Below are 20,571 nucleotides of genomic sequence, written 5' to 3'. Positions count from 1 at the left end.
AAAAAAAAAAAAAAAAAAAAAAAAAAAGAAAAGAAAAGAATTTCACAAGAGAATTTGAATCTATTTTAAACATTAAATACAAGACTGGGCGCAGTGGCTTATGCCTTTAATCCCAGCACTTTGGGAGGCCAAGAAGGGTGGATCATGAGGTCAGGAGTTCAAGACCAGCCTGGCCAGCATGATGAAACCTCGTCTCTTAAAATACAAAAATTAGCCAGGCATGGTGGTGCGCACCTGTAATCCTAGCCACTCGGGAGGCTGAGTAGGAGAATCACTTGACCCCAGGAGGTGGAGGTTACAGTGAGCCAAGATCATGCCACTACACTCCAGCCTGGGTGACACAGCGAGACTCCATCTCAAAAAAAAAAAGAAAGAAATTCTTTAACTGCAAATATGTGAAAATAAGGACTTTAGATAGACTTAACATTGGACTCAACCAAGCAAAATATAGATATAGTATCCATGTTATAGCATGTATCAGGTTTTTTTTTTTTTCTTTTTTTGTGGCTGAGTGATACTCTATTGTATGAGTGTACCACTTTAAAAATATCCACCTGAGGTCAGGAGTTCGAGACCAGCCTGGTGAACATGGCAAAACCCCGTCTCTACTAAAAATACAAAAAAATTAGTCGGGCATGGTGGCATGCGCCTGTAATCTCAGCTACTCTGGAGGCTAAGGCAGGAGAATCGCTGGAACCCTGGGGGCAGAGGTTGCAGTGAGCTGAGATGGCACCACTGCACTCCAGCCTGGGCAACAGAATAAGACTCTGTCTCAAAAAAAAAAAAAAAAAACCATTCATTGGTTGAAAGACATTTGGGTTACATTTTCACCATTGCAATTAGTATTGCTACAAACATTTGTATGCAAGTATTTGCTTATATATTTGTTTGTTTGTTTTGAGATGGAGTTTCACTCTTGTTGCCCAGGCTGGAGTGCAGTGGTGTGATCTTGACTCACTGCAACCTCTGCTGAGTTCAAGTGATTCTCCTGCCTCAGCCTCCCAAGTAGCTGGGATTAGAGGCACCCACCACCATGTCTATGTCTGGCTAATTTTTTTGTGTGTGTTTAGTAGAGACAGGGTTTCACCATGTTAGTCAGGCTGGTCTCAAACTCTTGACCTCAGGTGATCCACCCACCTTGGCCTCCCAAAGTGCTGGGATTACAGGTGTGTGCCACTGCACCCAGCCATATGTCTGTTTTTAAGTTATTTGGGGTATGTACCCAGGAGTGGAATTCCTGGGTCATGTGGTAATTCTATGTTTATCTTTTTGAGGAACTGTCAGGCATCCAAACCTTTATCTTCTCCCTTCCTCTTGTATAATCCACTCCTCTTCAATTTGAGTAGAACCTGTGAATTGCTTCTCTAACTAATAGAATATGGCAAAGGTGATGTCATGTTACTCCCTTAATTAGGTTGCATTATATGGCAAAAGTGATGGGATGTCACTGCATTCAATTACATTATGTGGCAAAGTGGTTGGGTGTCACTCCTGTGATTATGTTTCATTATATAATACTTGATCTTGCTGGGTGCAGTGGCTCAAGTCTGTAATCCCGGCACTTTGGGAGGCCGAGACGGGCGGATCTCGAGGTCAGGAGATCGAGACCATCCTGGCTAACACTGTGAAACCCCGTCTCTACTAAAAAATACAAAAAACTGGCCAGGCGAGGTGGTGGGCGCCTGTAGTCCCAGCTACTCGGGAGGCTGAGGCAGGAGAATGGCCTAAACCTGGGAGGCGGAGCTTGCAGTGAGCTGAGATCCGGCCACTGCACTCCAGGCTGGGCGACAGAACGAGACTCCGTCTCAAAAAAAATAAGAAAAAAAATATAATACTTGATCTTAACAGCCTAGAGAACAAGATTCGTTTTGCTGGCTTGATAAAGTAAGCAGCCATATTGAGGAAGCCTGCTTGGCAGTGGATGGTGGGCAGATTCTAAGGATCTATGTAAGGGCAATCTCTACCCAAGAGCCAGCAAAAGGCTGGAGTCCTTCCTCATGCAGCCACAAGGACATAATTCTGCCAACTATCTGAATGAGCTTGGCAGCAAATTTCTCCCCATTTGAGTCTGCAGTGACAATGCAGCCTGGTTCACTCCCTGATTGCAGCCCTGCAAACCCCTGAGCAGTGTATGATGAAATTATTGTTATTATTTCCTTATGAGGTCTTTTCCTCTTTACATTTTTGTTTTAGACATTTGTGTGAATTTGGGTAGGGGTTTGGATGTGTCATTATGAACCTTGATCTACTCAGCCTGAATATTTCTACCAGTATAATTATATATATTTTTTGTCAAGGAATCTTGCCTTTTTTGTATATTCAATTTGTACTTGATTTATTCACAAGAATACTAATGCGTCACCGTCCAAATTATTCCTGGCTTGATGATGAATGGTGGAGTCCTCAAGGGTTCAAGGACAAGACCATCAGGAGAGCATTTGATACGGAAATTCTGTTTATGTAGGAGATTTTTCCTTATGAAATTAATGGATGTAGTATCTCATAGGAAGGGAATGTTTCTTGGCTAAAGGTCCAAAGGTGACCGTTGTGTGCTGGGACGTGGGAAATGTGATAGTTTTAATCGATATCTATCAACCGAGTAGTTTGTTGATTCCGAGGGAGAGCTTGTGGAACAATCGCGGGAATTAAGGTAAATATTGTGCCACCCATATCAATAAATTTTTTACTTGTTTTTCCACTAATAATTAGTGAAAATTCTTCCTGTGAATTGAAGAGTAAAAGGAGAAATGGGTACTTGATTTGCTGTTAGAACGTTACCTACTATCATTTTTTCCCCTATTCTCTTGAATAAAACAGAACAATTATTTTTCCATTGTAATTTCTTCTTACAGTGTCTCAGGTGTCTTTATCAAAAGACTGGTGTTTAATTTTTGGAGTGGGAGCATCTAGTTTTATCTTCAAGGGTATCATCTTATTCTGGGTCTTATACTGCCTTTGTTTTCAGGCTCTTTTGAAATGTGTAATATGGAGTTATGTTGTTTGTGGTGCCTTCCCAGCCAATTTTTGCTTGTTTATAACATTTTCTGTTTCTGGCCTAAGGCTGCTCACAAGAAGTGAGGAAGGAGCTGGGGTCACAATTAATTCAGGGCTTACTCGTAAATGCTAACTGAAGGTAGTAAGAACCCACACTGGAAGCCTCCAAGGGGCTTATCCTTCGTCTGCCAGCACAACTGGATTAGAGTTACCTGTTTTCACAGGAAAGATTTTGGTGATAGCCTTCAAAAGATGTTGTCCAATATCTACAGTTTTTTTTTTTCTTTTCTTTTCTTTTTTCTTTTTTTTTTTTTTTTTTTTGAGACGGAGTCTCTTTCTCTCACCCAGGCTGGACTGCAGTGGTGCAATCTTTGCTCACTGCAACCTCTACCTCCCGGGTTGAAGTGGTTCTCCTGCCCCAGCCTCCCAAGTAGCTGGGACCCCATGCCCGGCTACTTTTTTTTTTTTGTATTTCTATTAGAGATTGTGTTTCACCATGTTGGCCAGGTCTTGAACTCCTGACCTCAAGAGATCCACCTGCCTTGGCCTCCCAAGGTGTTGGGATTACAGGCGTGTGCCACCACACCTAGTTATTCAGTTTTTCTAAACCCCACTAGCTTTCTGTGCGTTTGGGGTCTGAAGTCACTCTCAGGATATTTCTCGTTTCCCCTTTCTAATAGATCTTCCTATTTCCCTCTCCCTGTTCCCCACTTTGTGACTATCCTTGGTGAAATGATCCCATTTAGAAAGAGAAGACCATGAATTTGCATTACATATTTAAGGCATTTAAAGAGCAGAAGTCTGACTCTGAGAGACCAGAGACTTAGTCTGAGCCAAACTCGTGGGAGTCTCCTAGTGGCATATTGAATATGTTGTTTGTGCACCTCATGAATTGGGCTCACAACCTAATGGTTGGCCATCTCTAACTGCAAACCTGACAATGCCTTGTCGGTATAAGATTTGGAATGACTGTATCTCCTAGGCCCAGACTTCCATGGACAAAGCAAGTCAAGATGGAGGAAAATACTCAAGGTTCCCAGGTAAATTGTGTTCTATTGAGATGGTGATCTGAGGAAACCTTCTGAACTCACTGGCTTCTACAGTCAGCATGAAGATGGGCTTATGAAACCTATGCCGGTCTTCTTTCAGGTGAACTTTGACTTATGGACTTAGAACAAAAAATGTTGAGGACGTTATGTTAGTAATATGGGAGGTTTCTTCCAATATTAAACATTTTCAAATGTGATCAGAAATTCAGCGGGTCTTTATTCCTACAGTTCTTGAAAAGGAAATTGGAGCTCTACCCAATGTGAGACTCATCTCACCATTGTGGTTGGGGAGACCCCCGAGGGGGTCGCTCAGTGGGCCTCAGAGAAGCATGCAGATGCCAAGTCTAGGATCTTGAACTGTGGCTTTTAGTGGGCCTCGAACGTGTCTCTGTGGGTAATACACTTGGTGTTGCTTGTTCAACAGGTTATTTTGGTTATCTTCTTAGGAGGCTGCATCTGAATTTGCAGCCTCTGTTCTAGAAAATTTGGAAAATATGGAAAGGTAGAAAGTAGAAAAGAAATCTCATCTTTTCAGTTTTTTTCCTTGTATGCATTAGATGATTTGTAACATCCTATTACACTCTCAAATAATGATTGATTCTCATTGTCTGCAAGAATGATTGTTTCTGAATTTGTGACGCCACAACTGAACCTGCAGGTTATAGTTTTCAGATAAGCATTTAAATTTTAAAGGAATGTTCTTTTGTTACCCTGGGAAATATTTTCTTTTTTTTTTTTTTGAGACGGAGTCTCTCCCTGGAGTGCAGTGGTGCGATCTCAGCTCACTGCAGCTTCTGCGTGCCGGGTTCAAGCAATTCTCCTGCCTCAGCCTGCCGAGTAACTGGAATTGCAGGCATGCAACACCATGTCCAGCTAATTTTTCATTTCATTTCATTTCAGAGATGAGGTTTCACCATGTTGGCCAGGCTGGTTTCAATCTCCTGACCTCAAGTGATCCACCTGCCTCGGCCCCCCAGAGTGCTAGGATTGTAGGTGTCCAGGTGTGAGCCACTGCGCCTGGTGGAAGTAACTTTTTTTGAGACAGAGTGCCACTCTGTTGCCCAGACTGGAGTACAGTGGCACAGTCTCGGCTCACCCCATCCCTGCCCCCCTGGGTTCAAGCGATTCTTGTGCCTCCATCTCCGGAGTAGGTGGGATTATGGGCATGCGCCACCACCATATGTGGCTAATTTTTGTATTTTTAGTAATTTGTGATTTTTTAGTATTTTTTGAAATTTTAGTAGAGATGAGGTTTCACCATGTTGGCCAGGCTGGTCTTGAACTCCTGAGCTTGGATGATCTGCCCTCCTCAGCCTCCCAAAGTGCTGGGATTAGAGGTGTGAGCCACCATGCCCGACCGGAAATAATTTTTAATACCAATTTTATTTTTAGTTTGTTTTTATTTCTGATACAAGAGGCTGTACATATTTTTCTTTTAAATTTGGCTGATAGTTTAGGTTTCTGGTATAGTGACTCCACATTCACTTGGAGCTACACCGTTCACATTTACTAGTTTAGAGTCATTGAGTATAAGATTACTTTTGAGGATATCTATGCAGATAGAAGTTTGCTGATGGAAATTAAGAGTACTGAATTTTGGAATATCTTGTGTTTTTAACAACTGTGTTAGCAACAGTTTTTCATTGGCAGAGTGCATATGCCAATTATAGGTAATTCTATCTTTTAAAAAATGTTTAGTGTTTTTAAAATTAGTCTACAGTATTTTTAAGACTAAATTATTTTCCTTGGTGACTGTATTCTACTTTTTTTGCCCAAGTAGTTTCCACCAGTTATGATGCAATTTTCGTTTGTTACATTTCTCCTTCAAACCTTTGTTCTTTCTTATTTGAATATTTAGGATGTTACATGGAGACAGTTTACCCATACTCCTTTAAAGCATTGTGTAGAGTACTTCAGTGGTCTTCTGCAACTGTTTTCTTTATGGCTTATTAATCTGTCCTTGAATCATCCTTTTCCTTAGAGAGAAATTAATGTTTTAAAATGTAATTCTGAAGTAATCATTTGGTATCAAGTATTTGCCTTTAACAAATTTCGTTTTATGTAACATTTCATTACCTTGATCTCAGGAACTTGAGAGCAGAGTGAAAGGCATGCACATAAAGATACTGGAGACAGGAATTGGGATCCCAGCTCTTTTTTTTTTTTTTTAAGGCAATGAATAACATGCCACAGATCTTGATTTCAAAGAACTTAAAGCCTTCTTCGAGAGGACTGCAAGTATTGAGGCAATTGACTATGTTTTGATAATGCTAAGCTCAAGGTGCAGGGGCCCATATAGGATGGGCATGTAACCTAGTTTTAGGGTATCATTGCAGATTTTCCAATGGAAATGATAGCTAAGTAAAGCCTGAAATCTGAGTAGTAGTGAGTTAGCTGAAAAGTGAGATCAATGATGAACACAGCTCTAATGTCAGTGAAAACATCTTATTGCAAAAGCCTGAAGGTGAGACAGTGAGAACTCTGGAAAACTGCAGATTTGTAGTATGAGGGGCAGCGGTTAGAAAGGGAGCTAGAGAGAAAGTTAGGATCCAGATATGTGTGGGCTTTAATGTGGTGCAGCTTATTTCTTGTGGTTTTGGGAGCCTCTGAATAATTGCATGCAGAAGAGTTAACATGACAGAATTGTGGCTTTGGAAAACTCATTTTGGTTTGTTGTGTGGAAAATAGATTGGAGCACAGCAAAACTTGCAGTTGGTAGACAAATTAGGATCCTCTTCTAATCCAGGATAGAAATGGCAGACCCCTAAAATAAAGTATTGTATGCAACAAAGTAGATGGTGTTGAGGAAGACGGTAGAAATGGAATCCATGGGATTATGTGATCTGTTCAACATCAGGTGTGAAGTGGAGGGAAGGATCATTGATGATTATTTTACTGCATTTGGTTGTAATACCTATCAGCACACCAGTTTCGGAAGAAATGCATTTAATATCTTGTAGTTCTAATTGTTCATTAAGAGGAAATAGTAGGCCGGGCGCAGTGGCTCAGGCCTGTAATCCCAGCACTTTGGGAGGCTGAGGTGGGCGGATTATGGGGTCAGGAGATCGAGACCATCCTGGCTAACACAGTGAAACCCCATCTCTACTAAAAATCCAAAAAAAATTAGCCGGGTGTGGTGGCGGGTGCTTGTAGTCCCAGCTACTCAGGAGGCTGAGGCAGGAGGGAGAATGGCTTGAACCCAGGAGGCAGAGCTTGCAGTGAGCCAAGATCGCGCCACTTCTCTCCAGCCTGGGCGACAGAGTGAGACTCCATCTGAAAAAAAAAAAAAACAGAGAGGAAATAGTAATACCCATTTACACCACAGAACAGCGTATGGTCATGTATTTGAATGAGTTTTGTAAATTAGGCAGTGTAGATTTAAAATAGTAATTTTTTTATCACCTAATTAGCCAGATTTTAAAAACTGTACTCTTGCTTTAGCAGGAGGCAAATAACTAAAAAAGCTAGTGTGAAGGAAATCATTTAAAAAAGACCCTAAAAACAAAAACCAAAAATTGGAGACAAGCTGTGTCTTAGCAGTTAGAAAGTATAACATTAAACATTAGTGTATTTGTCCCTGCTAAACCAAGAATAATTTATTTTCCTGATGAAGTCTCAAAGGCTTTATATTTTGGAAAAAAAGTCTCAATTGTTTTTACTATGCTGTTTTTACAATGATAGAAAAGTGTACTAAATTTTAGAAAGCTTTCTTTTCTTTGAGATGGAGAGTGTCACTCAGTCACCCAGGCTGGAGTGCAGTGGTGCGATCTTGGCTCACTGAAAACCACCACCTTCTGGTTTCAGGTGATTCTTGTGCCTCAACCTCTCAAGTAGCTGGGTTTACAGGTGTGGGACACCACATCCATCTAATTTTTGTGTTTTTAGTAGAGACAGGGTTTTGCCATGTTGCCCAGGCTGGTCTGGAACTCTTGGCCTCAAGTGATCCGCCCCCTACGGCCTCCCAAAGTGCTGGAATTGCAGGCATGAGCCACTGTGCCTGGCCGAAAGATTTGAAAGTATATTAAAACACAAAGAATTTTCTGCCTCGCTTTGAGTTAACTGGATTATGTGGGAACCAGAAAGCCATTCCTGAACCCAGGATTGTTAAAAAGTTTCTGCTTTACTTTATATATGAATGCAGAATAGTTTGAGGACAGCTTTTAGGGTACAGCTGTAGCTCTTACCTATAGTGTCTTGAAACAAATGATTTTTTTTTTTTTTATGAACAATCACTGATTCCCTTTAGAACCAGCTGAGGAAAGTAAACTCCTAAGTGGTTTTCATATGAGTGGGTAGCAGGATTCTCATCCACAGAGTAGAAAATTAAGGATTGGTAAGTAGGCAGTAGCAAGTGAGAAAGATGTCTGAATCATGAATGGCGGTCGGTGTTGACACTAATCACTATAAAAATGTATGGGTGTTTAGCATCTGGGAAGAATGATTCGAATTTGCCTGTCTTTGTTGTAGTGTTTTCTGCGCTTCCCTGTGTTTTGCCCTGTTCACCAGCAATACTGAGTTGGTAGATCGTCTGATCCAGTGCATTATAAGAGAGGAAGTACATGTTTTTTCCAGTATTGGAGTGCCAGGATTAGTTCTTTGTTATCTAGGTTCAGAAGATGAGTAATGACACAGGATATAACAACTAAGGCCAGGCAGGGAAGGTACCGACATGGTAGTTTGGGGTGGCAGGCTGCCCATTTTCTCACAGTTACTAACCTTAATTGAGTACCTGCTGTGGGCCAGGTATTGTTCTAATGTGTTTCAGCCTTGACTAATTTCATTTTCTTAATAACCTTATGAGATAGATACTGTTATTGTGTCCATTTTACAGATGAGGAAACCAAATACCAGAGAGGCACTCTAGTAACTCAGTCATAGTCACAGAAGCAGTATTGGAGCCCAAGCCTTCTGGCATAGCGCTTGTGCTCTTTTTTTTTTTGAGACAAAGTCTTGCTCTGTCGCCCATACTGGAGTGCACTGTCACTGTCTTGGCTCACTGCAGCCTCTGCCTCCTGAGTAGCTGGGGTTACAGGCATGCACCACCACGCCTGGCTAATTTTTTTGTTTTCTTAGTAGAGACAGGGTTTCACCATATAGGCCAGGCCAGTCTTGAATTCCTGACCTCAGGTGATCCGCCCACCTCTGCCTCGGAAAGTGCTGGGATGACAGGCGTGAGCCGTCGCGCCAGGCCAACGCCTGAGCTCTTAACTACTAGACTTGGTTGCCCCGCAGGTCATGTTCTAGGTATTAACAAATAAATGCTTGCAGAAAAGGCACCAGATTTTTGTTAGCTCTTTTCACGTTTTTTTTCTGGTTAGTTTTTCCTACTATTTAGTTGGTTTTTGTAGCATCATCCACACTCCTATCATAGTCACAGTAAAATAGGACTTTTTACTGTTATTATTCTTGGGTTGGATAATAGAGCCCACTTAATGTGAGTTGTTTTGTAATAGAGGAATAAGAGGAATAAAAGAAATGGGTACTTATTCGCTTGGTTTCTTTCTCTTTTCTCCATTTCTTAAGCTGTTCTTTTGGCATTATATTCTTAGTACTTTCCTGTAACTCTTTCCCCATCAGTGCTCAAAAGAGTTAAGTAGCTTCAGAACCTGAGTGTGCCTTCCCTCAGGACAAGCTGGGATTACAGAAAGAATGGACCACGGGGATGTTTATCACTTAGAAGAATAGAATAAAATGATATCATTGGACTCTTCTTTTTTTCCTACCTCCTGATTGGAAACCATCGGGAATACGATCATCTGAACATTTTTGCTGACATATTTTTAATTTTTGTGTGTACTTTTCTTTGTTTTCTCAATTGTATTGCTTGTGATATGAAAATAAAACTATTCTAAACACTCAAATGAAAATTTTTAAGGGAAAATGAATAGCATCAAATTTGTTTTATCACTTCTGCTGAAAGTTTTATATTTGACTTTTTCCTCCCCCCCAGACAGGGTCTTGCTTTGTCACCCAAGCTGGAGTGCAGTGGTGCCATCTCAGCTCACTGCAACTTCTGCCTCCCAGGTTCAATCAGTTCCCCTGCCTCAGCCCCCAGAGTAGCTGGGATTACAGGCGCGTGCCACCACGCCTGGCTAATTTTTAGTAAAGACGGGGTTTCACCATGTTGGCCAGGCTGGTCTCCAACTCCTGACCTCGTGATCCGCCTGCCTCGGCCTCCCAAAGTGTTGGGATTACAGGAGTGAGCCACCACACCTGGCATATTTGACTTTTCTTCCATTTTGGGGATGATTATTATGTAATGTGTCAGAAATTTTCTTTTAATAAATTATAGAATATTATTGAACATTACGTTAACAGAATCTATTGTTCTAAGCTCTTTCATAGTTTCATGTATTGTGTGTCATGTAATTTATAGATGTGAGAGCTGTCTTAAGAATATTCTGAAGAGTGTTAAGCATAATCAACTCCACTTTTTCTTCAAATATTACCAAGGTGCATTTGTGAAGAGATAATGTTGTTTTGTTTAAAATATAATTATTTTATATAAATAAAGAACAAAGGCTGGGTGCAGTGGCTCACGCCTGTAATCCTAGCACTTTGGGGGGCTGAGGTGGGAGGATCACTTGAGGTCAGGAGTTTAAAACGAGCCTGCCAACATGGTGAAACCCTGTCTCTACTAAAAATACAAAAAAAAATTAGTCATGTGTGGTGGTGTGCACCTGTAATCCCAGCTACTTGGGAGGCTGAGGCAGGAGAATCATTTGAACCCAGGAGGTGGAGGTTGCAATGAGTGGAGATTGCTCCATCGCACTCCAGCCTGGGCGACACAGCAAGACTCTCCCTTGTCGCAAAAAAAAAAAAAAAAAAAAAAAAAAGCACAAAGTATATTTAGTAAAATAAAGTTTAACCTTTTACATTTTTATGAAATAAAGTTATATCTGTACATTGAAATGAGCTGCTTTCTATTGTTTTGTAGCATAACTTAAACTTGTGGCTTTTTAATTTGAAAACTTACTGCCATGTAGAATTTGATTTTTTCCCCTAATGCAACACTTTACTTAAAAATTGTGGAGTAGAACTATATTTTTTAGTAGAGCAGGTTTTATGAAACCTAAAATTCAAACTGTGGAAGTTGCATGATGTGGTGGAAGAAGTGCTGGACTGAGAATTCCGAGAATATCAGGCTTGGTTTTGCCCAATGCCAACAGTATTTCATTGAGTGCACCTTGTTTTAAACTGAAGCAAAACCAAAGTGTAAAAAGTAAAGTAGAGGTTCCTCTTCAAAGACTTTCCTTTGCATCTGATTGGGAATAAATAGTAACTTCTCTTAGAAGCAAAATTGATACAAAGGCCTGTGCTAACATTCTTAAATATCTGCTAGCTGTAATAAAGAAATCAATGTACTTTATGTTCTTAGCTCCCACAATTTAGCCTAAATATTTGCTCTGGCATGCTTATACTGGTCCAAGCAAGCATTAAGTCATAGTCTGTTCCTCTTCCTTATTTGAAGGTGTTTTTACCTTTCTTAGCATTCCACAAGATACTTCCTCCTTCCTTTGTTCTCCTCTGCCTTTGCCTCTTTTACAAAGTTCTACGTTGCTAGCCAGTCAGGACAAATACAGAATGTGAGGTCCCGTTCCAGCCAATGGAAACCGGACACAGCAGTGGGGTGGACGCCTCAGGTTATAAATGACCCTGTCTCCATTGTTCGGTGTACTCTCATGGCAGAACTGCTGGCAAGTGTACCCTTTCTGCAGAAAGTACACATGACCTTGCTGAGGAAATTAAATTTATGTTCAAGTGCTATTTCTTTACGGCACCAGGGAACAAGCATTTCTAACAGAAGTCTGTCTGATTCTTGAGTCCCTGCCCTGAACCCCTCTTTGGATGTCAGTTAACTCACTTACAAAACTGCTGCTCTGGAGATAAATAGTTCTGTTGGCATTTATGAGATTGTGTCTTATCCTAACAGACCTACTTTTATGGAAGCTGATGTAGATAGTTGTTTATTCATGGGAGAAATAATGAATAATGTGTTGATTGCGTGAATTTGCTAAAATCTGGGGATTTAGTAGAGAGTAAGACAGCTAGCTGTTGCCCTCATGAAGGTTAAGTGTGACAAGGGCTGTCATAATTGCAGGGCGTGGTATATGTGATCACACAGTGATGATACCTAGCCAGGTGTGGGAGGACTGGAAAGGCACCCTAAAGAAAGTGGCAGGCTGGGCATGGTGGTTCATGGCTGTAATCCCAGCACTTTGGGAGGCTGAGGTGGGCGGATCACCTGAGGTCAGGAGTTCGAGATCAATCTGGTCAAAATGGTGAAACACTGTCTCTACTTAAAATACAAAAATTAGCCGGGTGTGGTGGTGTGCATCTGTAGTCCCAGCTACTTAGGAGGCTAAGGCAAGAGAATTACTTGAACTCAGGAGGCAAAGGTTGCAGTGAGTGGATATCGTGCCGCTGCACTCCAGCCTGGGTGACAGAGACTCCATCTCAAAGAAAAAGAAAGAACGTGGCATTAGCTGAAATTGGAAGCATGCCACCCTGAACTCTGGGAGGAAATGGTTATTTGCCTCTCACCCAGACTACTGCCTCCCAGCCTGTCTCTTAGATCCCTCTTGCCTCTCAAAGTGTTCATTTGTTTGCTCATTCATTCATTTATTCTTCCAACGCTGTTGATTGAATAACGACTGTGCCAGGCACTGTGCTCGGGATTTTAAATACCTAACTTGAAACAGCTGGACAGAGGTTTCTGTCCTTAAGGAGCTTACATCGAGCTAGGGAGTTGCAGAGGGTGGACAGTGCACAAGATAAGTAAGCAGATGCTATGCCAGAATTCTGCAGCCTGCAACCAGAGCGAGTCCTTCATTTCCTTGCTCTGAGGTTGCAGTTCAGTGTCTTTCATGTGACTGTGAGGCCCTGCTTACCCCCAGCCTCTCTCTTCAGGTCCCAGACACTCTGTTTTTCACTACGCTTTTATTTCTTAGGTCTCCTTTCAGTCACCACGCCCGAGAAAGTTTTCAGGAATCTATTTTTGGATTAGAGATCCCCTGTTGTCACATGCCCCCTTTACAACTTATACATAACATGCACCACATAATCATTCCTTAGCTGCTGTGTGGCTGTATATAAGGTTTGTCTTTTCTACCAGCCTGTAAATTACCTGTTGGCTAAGATGATGCCTTTCTTGTTCTGTTTTGTGTCTTCAAGGCCCAGAATTGGGCTTACTGTAATAAGAGCTGGTTTGGTGAAAGGAAGTAAAAGGGGAGAGTTCCTGGCTGAGCCTGGCTGAACTGAGAAGGCCGTGCAAGGCTGGGGAGCCTGCCTGAGCCTTGGCGACAGGGTAAGGTGCAAGATGAACAGGGGTGGGGCTGAGACTCATGCTTAGGCAGACAGCTTCAAGTGTTGAAGCCAGCCTAGGGAGTTCAACCTTGGTGTTGAGGCTATGGGATGTCATGAAAAGCTTAAGTGGATTTTGGGGACTCCTAGTTTGTTTTAATAACATTAAATATGTTCTCAAAATCATTAATAATTTGAAAAACAACTTCAGACATGGCTGACATAATTTTTAAACTATGAAAATATGAAGTATGTAATTATGATTCTTACGGTAAAAAAGTTCAACATGTACGTAAAGAGCATACAATTTTAATTTCCCTTTTCCTACTACTTTTAATCCTACTTTTTAAATTTAATTTAATTTAATTTTTTTTTTAATATAAACAAGGTCTTACAATGTTGCTCAGGTTGATACAGAACTCCTGGGCTCAAGCGATCTTCCAGCCTGGGCCTCCTGAGCAGCTGAGATTATAGGCCTGAGTTACCATGCCTGGCTGTCCGTCCTACTTTTGATCAGTAACTTGGTTTTGGTAGCTGTCCAAAGCATCAACTTTCCTGTGCATTCAAATGTGTATTTCTGTCTTAACATAGGTAAGGTCATACTCTATGTACTCCAACTTGCTACCCCCGTCCCCAGTATATACTTTATTTTGCTTATTTTTACAGTGTAAGAGTTACTCTCTTAAAACTTAATTGTCATTCATCATTGCCTTGTATGGAACCAAGGATCTCGGACCACGTACCAAATTCCGAAAGGCCTGGCCAGAACAGGGCCATGCTGTCCGTGCTCCTTATGTTGTGCTTTGCTGCTGCTTCCTTACTGTGTTTCAACTTTAGCTGACTGATATTCTTTCCCTATTATATTGCTTCCTCATCTAAGATTTTTGTATGTGCAGTTCCCTCTGTCTAGTAACTTTTCTGCCTGATCTTTTCATGGTAGCTAGCTGTTTGTATGTGTGTGTGAGTGTGTGTGTGTGTGTGTGTGTGTGTGTGTGTGTGTGTGGTTTTAGAGACAGAGTCTCACTTTATTTCCCAGGCAGGAGTACATTGGTGCCATCATGGCTCACTGCAGCCCTGACCTCCTGGGCTCATGCAGTCCTCCTGCCTCAGCCTCCCAAGTAGCTGGGACTACAGGTCCCACAACCACACCCAGTAATTTTTGTATTTTTTGTGGAGATGGTGATCTTGCCATGTTACCCAGGCTAGTCTCAAACTCGTCCCCTCAAGTGATCCTCCCATCTTGGCCTCCCAAAGTGCTGGGATTACAGGTGTGAGCCACTGTGCTTGGCCTGGCTAGATGTCTTTATCCTTAGGTTTAAAATTTCACTCCAGAAGGCCCTGTCTGAGCAGCCTGTCTGAAACAAGCTCTCCCTGGTTTTCTTGCCTCAATACTCTTTGTTTCTGTGTAACATTTATTTTAGTTATCAATTGATTTGTTTATTTTCTGTTTCTCTCATTAGTTTGTAATAAGCTCCTTGAGGGCAGAAAATGTATTTCATATAGTGGTGCTGGGCAGATAGTTATTGAATTAATGTATAAGTGGTTGAATAAGAACATATAGATCAACTGCATTCTTTCTAAAGGCTAATGTTTCGTCTTATGGATGTACTAGTCCCTTACTGAAGGCTTATTAAATCGTTTTTCAGATTTTTTTTCTTATTAAAACACCACCAATGAATTCAAAATAATGAATTTCTTTGAGGGTCTGTGTCCATGCATGTGGGTATGTCTGTAGGATGACTTCCCAGGAGTAAAATTTTAGAACAAAAAGTGACATGTCCTCAAACTTTTGATAGATACTGGCAGTTTCTTTTAAAAAAGATTATACCATTTTCTACGACACCGGTAATATTTACCTTTGTAGTAAGGTAGTATTTACCTTTGTCATCCTGGCCATTATCAGATTGTAATTTGCTGGATGAAAAGTGAGATCTCATTGTTTTAATTTGTGTGTCTGTGATTATGACCAAGGCTGAGCATAGATATTTTCCTTTGGGAAGTGTTTTTATGTGAAGCGCTTTTCGTTTCATCTTTGGCCCAGTTTTTGGTGATGATTGTTGGCCTTTTTTAGTTGATTCAGGGTTTGATTAAAATTTTTTTAAACTTACGATGTTATAGGCAACTTTTACAGTGATGTCACTTAGTGTCATTGAATTTGGAGCTATATAGGGCTTTTTTTTTTTATCTTTTCAAAAGTAATTTTGTAGAGCCTGATAATGAAACTTTGTTCAGAAAGACCATATTGGAGCTGAATGTATAATATTTAGTAGTTTATTATTGAACCAGTAATAGAGCTTTTAATGTCCAGTGCATAATAGACCCTCAGTAAAGAATTTTTGGATGAATGAGTGACAAGTGAAAAGTTAATTTTTAAGGCAGCTTGATTTTATTTGAAAGTTCATTTAGTAGAATTTGATCTTCATAGTAAGAAAACTTAAGCATACTGTTAAGTTGCAAGATAAGATTGCTTTGTGGCATTCTACAGAAGTATTGGATTTGTGGCAGTGGAATTTTTAGTTTGCCGTGTCAGATACAGATATGGCTTTATATATCCACACACAGCTATAACATGTATATACAAATAAGTGACGAAATATGACTGATGAATTTTTGAATTACCTTTTAAAATTTGCCTGTTTTCTCAAGTGATGAACTTTTTAGATAGCAGTTTATTTTCTCTCATCACGTTGGAAAGAAATGTTAAAAGTTTTCTTCTAGGTTTATTATAATCCAGTCTTCATCAGCCATCACTCTTCCTGTATTTTGTTCAAGAGGCACTAATTGTTCACATTTGGCAGGTTTAACACTTCCTGACAGAGAGGCTGTTAAGGGGAAGTATTCTCCAATAACTGTCACTGGCTGGAACAAAGAACCTTCCAACTCAATGTGTGGAAACCACTAACATTCTTAAATGACCCTTTTCATGGATTTTTATCCCTTTAAGCTAAAATTTGGAGAATGTAGGGTCAGCGAAAACAGCAAGGTGTAATAAAGCAGTAAACCTTGATTTTGGAAGGATAGGGTGGGAGGTATAGATTTATCTCTGACTTGAAAACAATTGTTATTTGGAAAATCTCATTAGCAGATGTGACCGCTTGGAGTAAAAAAAAAAAAACAAAAAACAACTTAAAACTGATGTCCTTTCAGGACCGCTTTGAACTTAACAAGCACCTATTTGTGGAGCAGACTGGCTAATGAAAGGAAATTAAATTTTTCTGACAACTTCCCCTGCCAACCTCCTTATTCAGGAGATGTTATTAGGTACTGAAGACCTTTAAGGAAGATTTTTTTTTATTAGACATAAGTGAACCAGTTATAAACATCCCCTTTCTCCCCGCTTTCTTGGAGGATTCTGACATGGTTGCTGTACATTTTAAATGTTTTAGCTTAAAAGCTTAAAAAACACTGGGCTTCACTTCAGCATTTTAGTCATTTTCTAAAAATTCAGTCACACCAGCTGTGGTTTCAAAACAATATTGTCAGTTGTTGTGATAGTTTAGTTTGTGTCACTGAATTACACACACACACACACACACACACACACACACACACACACACACGAAGGAGGCTTAGATTTCAACGTTATCTTTATTGTTATTTGGGGAAATGATTCAGCAGTGTCCTGTGTTGGATGTGTTAGGTGAGGGTTAATGATCAGTGAAATTACTTAGATTCAAGGGAAGTTTTTGTCTTTTCAGCTTCTTAGAGGCAGAAGTGGCATTGGTTAATATTTAGCAATAACTAATCCTTAAATGGATAAACTCTTACCCTTTACTGTTTAGGGAGGCGTTTTCTTTCTTTTGCTTTTTGGAGTTTTTTTCTCCAATAGTTGGTTCATTGAAATTAAAGTTTTAATTTATGTAACAAGATACAATTGTGGAGGTAAAATATGTACCTGATAAAAAGACGAAAGAAACAATAGAACAGAAAAGGTAATGCAGATTGCCAAAGGGATTTTTTGGAACAATTTGTAATTCCTGTAGGTACTGGAAATTAACTTTTATATTTCTGGAAAATCGATCAACTACTCCCAAACAATAGAGAATCAACTCCCCCTGCTGACAGAATCTAGGAAAACATGACGCATAGTATTGGACAGAAACAAGCTGGCTGCGGACAAGCTTTAATGACCTGATTTATGATTCAGTATTGATTGTAAACATCTAAATTCTGCCATTAAATTCCGGCAACTGCACCAAATCATTGGCAATTCTGGTAGTGCTTCCTGCCAGCTCATTTCAACTGCTTTGAGTTTCTTAATATAATAATGATGAGGTAGAATTTACATTCCACTTATGGTATTAATTTTACATTTCTCTGAATGAAAAGGGTTAGAAGGTTGTAAAATTGAACATTAAATGAATCGGAGGAGACAGTAGTGCAATATATGACTGCCCTAAAGACATTGTGCAATGCCTCATGGGATTAATGTTGAGTCTCATTTCCTGCTTTTACAGGATGCAGAAGAAGCTGTCAGAATTGCAAGGGAAATTGGTAAGTCCTTAAATTAACTTTGGTAGGGTTTCTGTGTCTTTCAGCAGATATGGTTGAGTCAACAGGTAATAAGTAATTCCCATAGAACAAATAATACTTTAATAGTTTTAGATTTTGATTACTTGTTGCTCTGGAAGGATTTATCAGTTGAATTACCAAATTCTATTATTAAAGGAGACTTTAAAGAGTAATTTGACCTTAGCTATACATAGCTCTTTTGTAAGATGAAATCACAGGCTAATTCAAAGAAGGAATTGTCTTAAGAATTCTAAAGATTGGATATAAGTTTAATGTCAGTTTATATGTACATAGTTGAATGTGGTTTGTTAAAATTAAGACCATTTGGATTAAAATGAAGATACCATATTAGACATAGTTCTTTAAGTTTTTGCCTTTTTCTAAGATGTTAGGTATCAACTTAATCTTGCTAAACAGGAAAGATAAAATAGATGTGGGAAATTAGAACTGAATGTTCTGAATTGGAATAGAAGGTAGACTGGAGGAATTTTAATGGCTGTTTTACATGTACTTGTATTTGGGGCAGTGTTTCCCAGCTTTTTAATTTCTTTTCTTTTCTTTTTTTTTTTTTTTTAAGATGGAGTTTCGCTCTTGTTGCCCAGGCTGGAGTGCAATGGCGCGTTCTTGGCGCATGGCAACCTCCATCTTCTGGGTTCAAGTGATTCTCCTGCCTCAGCCTCCCTAGTAGCTGGGATTACAGGTGCCCGCCATTACGCCCAGCTAATTTTTTGTATTTTTAGTAGAGATGGGGTTTCACTATTTGGCCAGGCTGGTCTCGAACTCCTGACCGCAGGCAATCTACCTGCCTCAGTCTCCCAAAGTGCTGGGATTACAGGTGTGAGCCACTGCGCCCGGCTCGCAACTTTTTAATTTTAAAAATATTCTTGGTGGTCATGAGAACTATTTTTGGTATCTGCTAATTGAGAAAATGTTTAAGGGTGTGCTATTATCATGGATTAACAATATTGTTAAATAACTTTGCAGGTTTAATAATCAAATCAGTAATTGTATATATTTGACAGAAATGTGTACAGAGATGAGAGAAATTAGGCAATGCTTGTAGTCAGGGATCCCAGCATCTTCTCAGCATTCCTGCACTCCTCAGTCCAAGCATCTCATCGTGCCGCACAAACATTTCTGTGGGCCTGTTTTCTCATTAAGATTATTTAGATCTATTTTTTGCCTCTAGAGAGCATTTGATTTGGCAAAGTTCATGTAGTTGTGATATGTAGAAATATCTTATTGGTCTGGAAGTGATCACTTGTACTAATAAGCGTGTTCTTTGCAAATGGGACAGTCTAAGTTAGCAGGTCTTTAGTGATCTGAAAAGCAGTTTGGCTTGTTGCATCCTTGTTTATAGTTGGTTCTGTCTAAATTATTTGGGCTTTGCTCATCATTAAGTGTGTTTTGTTGTTTGCTTTGCAAAAATCTATCTTATTGATATAGGTCCTGGATTTAAGACCAGACCATAGAAAATCTTATTTTATCTGACCACCTCATCTCTTCGTTATTTTTTTTCAGAATCATTAATGTTTCACAAAGCATTTCAGTACTTCATAGGAACATTTGCTCGACTGCTAAATAAATTGGACTCTATGTAACTGATTCTGTGGTTTCTTTATTGAGAAAAATCTAAAGTTTCTGTCCATGCCTAAGAGGCATGTAATATACCTACTGGCTTTTGAGGATAGTTTTCTAAAATAGTTTAATTTCTTCCTATCAGACATCTTTACATTTAAAAAGCCCTTTTTCTAGTTCTAGGTTAGACATTATTATCAACCTCAATGGATATAATAATACTGTTTTTATTATAATAGTATCTATGTAAAAAAGGATAGTATTTAGAGAAATTTGGGGAAATGAAGGGATTAGAAGAAAATCTACAGTTACACTGTAGTGCCACATTTTGAATGGTGAATCTTGGACTCGCAAGCATTCCCTTTGTGTAAATGGCAGGCCGTGGATTGCTCTGCTTCCTTTCATGCCTTTTCTTCCACTCTTTTTTTTTTGAGACAGAGTTTTCATTGTTGTTTCCCAGGCTGGAGTGCAGTGGCTCAATCTCTGCTCACTACCACCCCCGCCTCCTGGGTTCAGGTGATTCTCCTGCCTTCGCCTCCCGAGTAGCTGGGATTACAGGCACACACCACAATGCTAGCTAAATTTTTTTGTAGTTTTAGTAGAGATGGGGTTTCACCATACTGGCCAGGTTGGTCTCAAACTCCTGACCTTAGGTGATCTGCCCACCTCAGCCTCCCAAAGTGCCAGGATTATAGACATGAGCCAACGCACGCGGCCATCTTCCGCTTTTGTTATAACCTGTGACCTTTAAGATAACCAGTTCATCATGATGGGCCTCTCTCTAACCAGTTCTCATCACTTTGCTTTCCTCCCTCAATATTTTAATGCTGTGCTTTACCTCTTTTTCATTTTTTAATTTTTTTCCTACTGAGGTTACCTAATCTAAGTCTCTTTTCTTTGCACTTGGGCACATCCTTTGACTCCTTTCTCTTTCCTATCTTTCTTCTTTTTTTTGAGACAGAGTCTCGCTCTGTCGCCCGGGCTGGAGTGCAGTGGCTGGTTCTCAGCTCACTGCAAGCTCTGCCTCCGGAGTTTACACCATTCTCCTGCCTCAGCCTCCCAAATAGCTGGGACTACAGGTGCCCGCCACCTCGTCCGGCTAGTTTTTTTTTTTTTTTTTTTTTTTTTTTTTTTT

The 20,571-nt window shown here is 40.0% G+C and overlaps 1 protein-coding gene across 2 annotated transcripts in view; it reads left to right on the top strand.

The window, feature by feature from the left end:
- PCCA (propionyl-CoA carboxylase subunit alpha) overlaps positions 1–20,571 on the top strand; it is a 456,600-nt gene that overhangs the window by 132,227 nt on the left and 303,802 nt on the right. For both annotated transcript variants that reach the window (XM_023218016.2, XM_023218015.2), the window contains exon 8: positions 17,804–17,840. In XM_023218016.2, the coding sequence (XP_023073784.1) occupies positions 17,804–17,840 (37 nt within the window). The remainder of the gene's footprint in view (positions 1–17,803; positions 17,841–20,571) is intronic.

Source organism: Piliocolobus tephrosceles, chromosome X (assembly GCF_002776525.5).
Source record: "Piliocolobus tephrosceles isolate RC106 chromosome X, ASM277652v3, whole genome shotgun sequence".
Lineage (NCBI taxonomy): Eukaryota > Metazoa > Chordata > Mammalia > Primates > Cercopithecidae > Piliocolobus > Piliocolobus tephrosceles.
The sequence above is the reverse complement of the archived record's forward strand: the minus strand, read 5'-3'. Positions and strand labels throughout refer to the sequence as shown.